The 1,923-nt window shown below is 37.1% G+C and overlaps 1 protein-coding gene across 1 annotated transcript; it reads left to right on the forward strand.

The window, feature by feature from the left end:
- The first annotated feature begins 412 nt into the window (after positions 1 to 412).
- Positions 413 to 1,288, forward strand: LOC137952654 (secreted RxLR effector protein 161-like). The gene is made up of 2 exons (XM_068799717.1): positions 413 to 508; positions 911 to 1,288. The coding sequence occupies exons 1-2, from the start codon at positions 413 to 415 to the stop codon at positions 1,286 to 1,288; spliced, it is 474 nt and encodes a 157-aa protein (XP_068655818.1).
- The last annotated feature ends 635 nt before the right edge of the window (positions 1,289 to 1,923 follow it).

Consider the following 1,923-nt stretch of genomic DNA (forward strand, 5'->3'; position numbering starts at 1 on the left):
ATCTACTAGACTCAGGAGATCAGCAATTCTTGATGATTATATTGTGTATCTGCAAGAATCTGACATTGGAACCGCAAATGATCCCATGTATTTTTCAGAAGCCATGAGTTGCAAAGAATCAGAATTATGGTACAATGCCATGAAGGAAGAGATGAATTCTATGAAGAGTAACGGAGTCTGGGATCTTGTTGAGTTGCCTAGTGGATTTAAAGCCATTGGATGTAAATAGGTCTTTAAAACAAAGAAAGACTCATTAGGCAACATTGAGCGATACAAGGCAAGACTCGTTGCTAAGGGATTCACTCAGAAAGAAGGAATCGATTACAAGGAAACTTTTTCTCTTGTATCTAGGAAATAGTCCTTGCGCATTATTTTGGCATTAGTAGCCCATTTTGACTTAGAATTGTAACAAATGGATGTGAAAGCGGCATTTCTCAATAGAGATCTAGATAAGGAGGTTTACATGAAACAACCTGAAGGATTCCCCTCTAGTGATGGTGATCAATTGGTTTGCAAGCTAAAAAAGTCAATATATGGATTAAAACAAGCATCCCGCCAATGGTATTTGAAATTCCATAATGTCATTTATTCATTCGGGTTTGTAGAAAACATTATGGATCAATGTATATACCAGAAGGTCAGTGGGAGTAAAATTTGTTTCCTTATTTTATATGTTGATGACATTTTGCTAGCAACCAATGATAAGGGTTTTCTACATGAGGTGAAACAATTTCTCTCTAACAATTTCAATATGAAGGATATGGGTGAGGCATCTTATGTCATTGGCATTAAGATTCATAGAGACAAATTTTGAGGTATCTTAGGTCTGTCTCAGGAAACCTATATTAATACAGTGTTAGAGAGATTTCAGATGAAGAGTTGTTCACGAAGTGTAGCTCCCATTGTGAAGGGTGATAGGTTCAATTTGAACCAATGCCCGAAGAACGACCTTGAAAAGGAACAAATGAAGGACATTCCATATGTTTTTGCTGTCGGAAGCCTAATATATGTTCAAGTCTGCACGAGACCTGATATTGCATTTGTTGTTGGAATGCTGGGGCGATATCAGAGTAATCCCGAGTTCGACCACTGGAGAGCTGCAAAGAAAGTAATGAGGTACCTTCAAGGAACCAAAGACTACATGCTGATGTATAGACAGACGAACAATCTAGAAGTCATTGGTTACTCAGATTCTGACTTTGCTGGCTGTATCGATTCTCGTAAATCAACATCAGGATACATTTTCTTGATGGCCAGTGGAGCAATATCATGGAGGAGTGCCAAATAGATTTTGACCGCCACGTCGACTATGGAAGCCGAGTTAGTTTCCTGTTTTGAGGCTACTTCACATGGTGTATGGCTTAAGAGTTTCATTTTTGGGCTTAGAATTATGGATTCTATCTCTAGGCCATTAAGAATATATTGCGATAATTCAGCTACTGTTTTTATGGCCAAGAACATCAAAAGTGGAAGTCAAAGTAAACACATCGACATAAAGTATTTGGACATAAGAGAACGTGTTAAAGAAAAGAAAGTGGTCATTGAGCACGTCAGCACTGACTTAATGATCACAGATCCTTTGACTAAGGGCATGCCACCGTTTAAATTCAAGGATCACAGACAGCACTGACTTAATGATCGCAGATCCTTTGACTAAGGGCATGCCACCATTTAAATTCAAGGATCATGTTGTGAATATGGGACTTGGTTCCATTGTGAAAAATTTTCTTTGTATGAACAATGTTATTTCAGTGAAATTCTTAATTAATGTGATATTTTTTCTCATATTTATGTGCACTTTAATTTTGAGAAAATTCATTTGTGTTGGACCAAGAGTAAACATAGGGTTTATTCATAAAGTATAAGAAATAAATACACAGTAATACATGGAAGATAATACTCGTCATTAGAAGACCTATCGCC

The sequence above is a fragment of the Aristolochia californica genome, unplaced genomic scaffold (genome assembly GCF_029961685.1).
Source record: "Aristolochia californica isolate CCGP_79_NKW_82.1479 unplaced genomic scaffold, dmAriCali1.0.hap1 SCAF_16, whole genome shotgun sequence".
Classification (NCBI taxonomy): Eukaryota; Viridiplantae; Streptophyta; class Magnoliopsida; order Piperales; family Aristolochiaceae; genus Aristolochia; species Aristolochia californica.

Bases quoted from the DNA above. Each gene is read 5' to 3' on its own strand.
- LOC137952654 (XM_068799717.1), top strand. From the start codon at position 413: ATGGATGTGAAAGCGGCATTTCTCAATAGAGATCTAGATAAGGAGGTT. The intron at 509-910 runs GTTTGCAAGCTA...CCCATTGTGAAG, and splicing joins CTAGTGATGGTGATCAATTG to GGTGATAGGTTCAATTTGAA.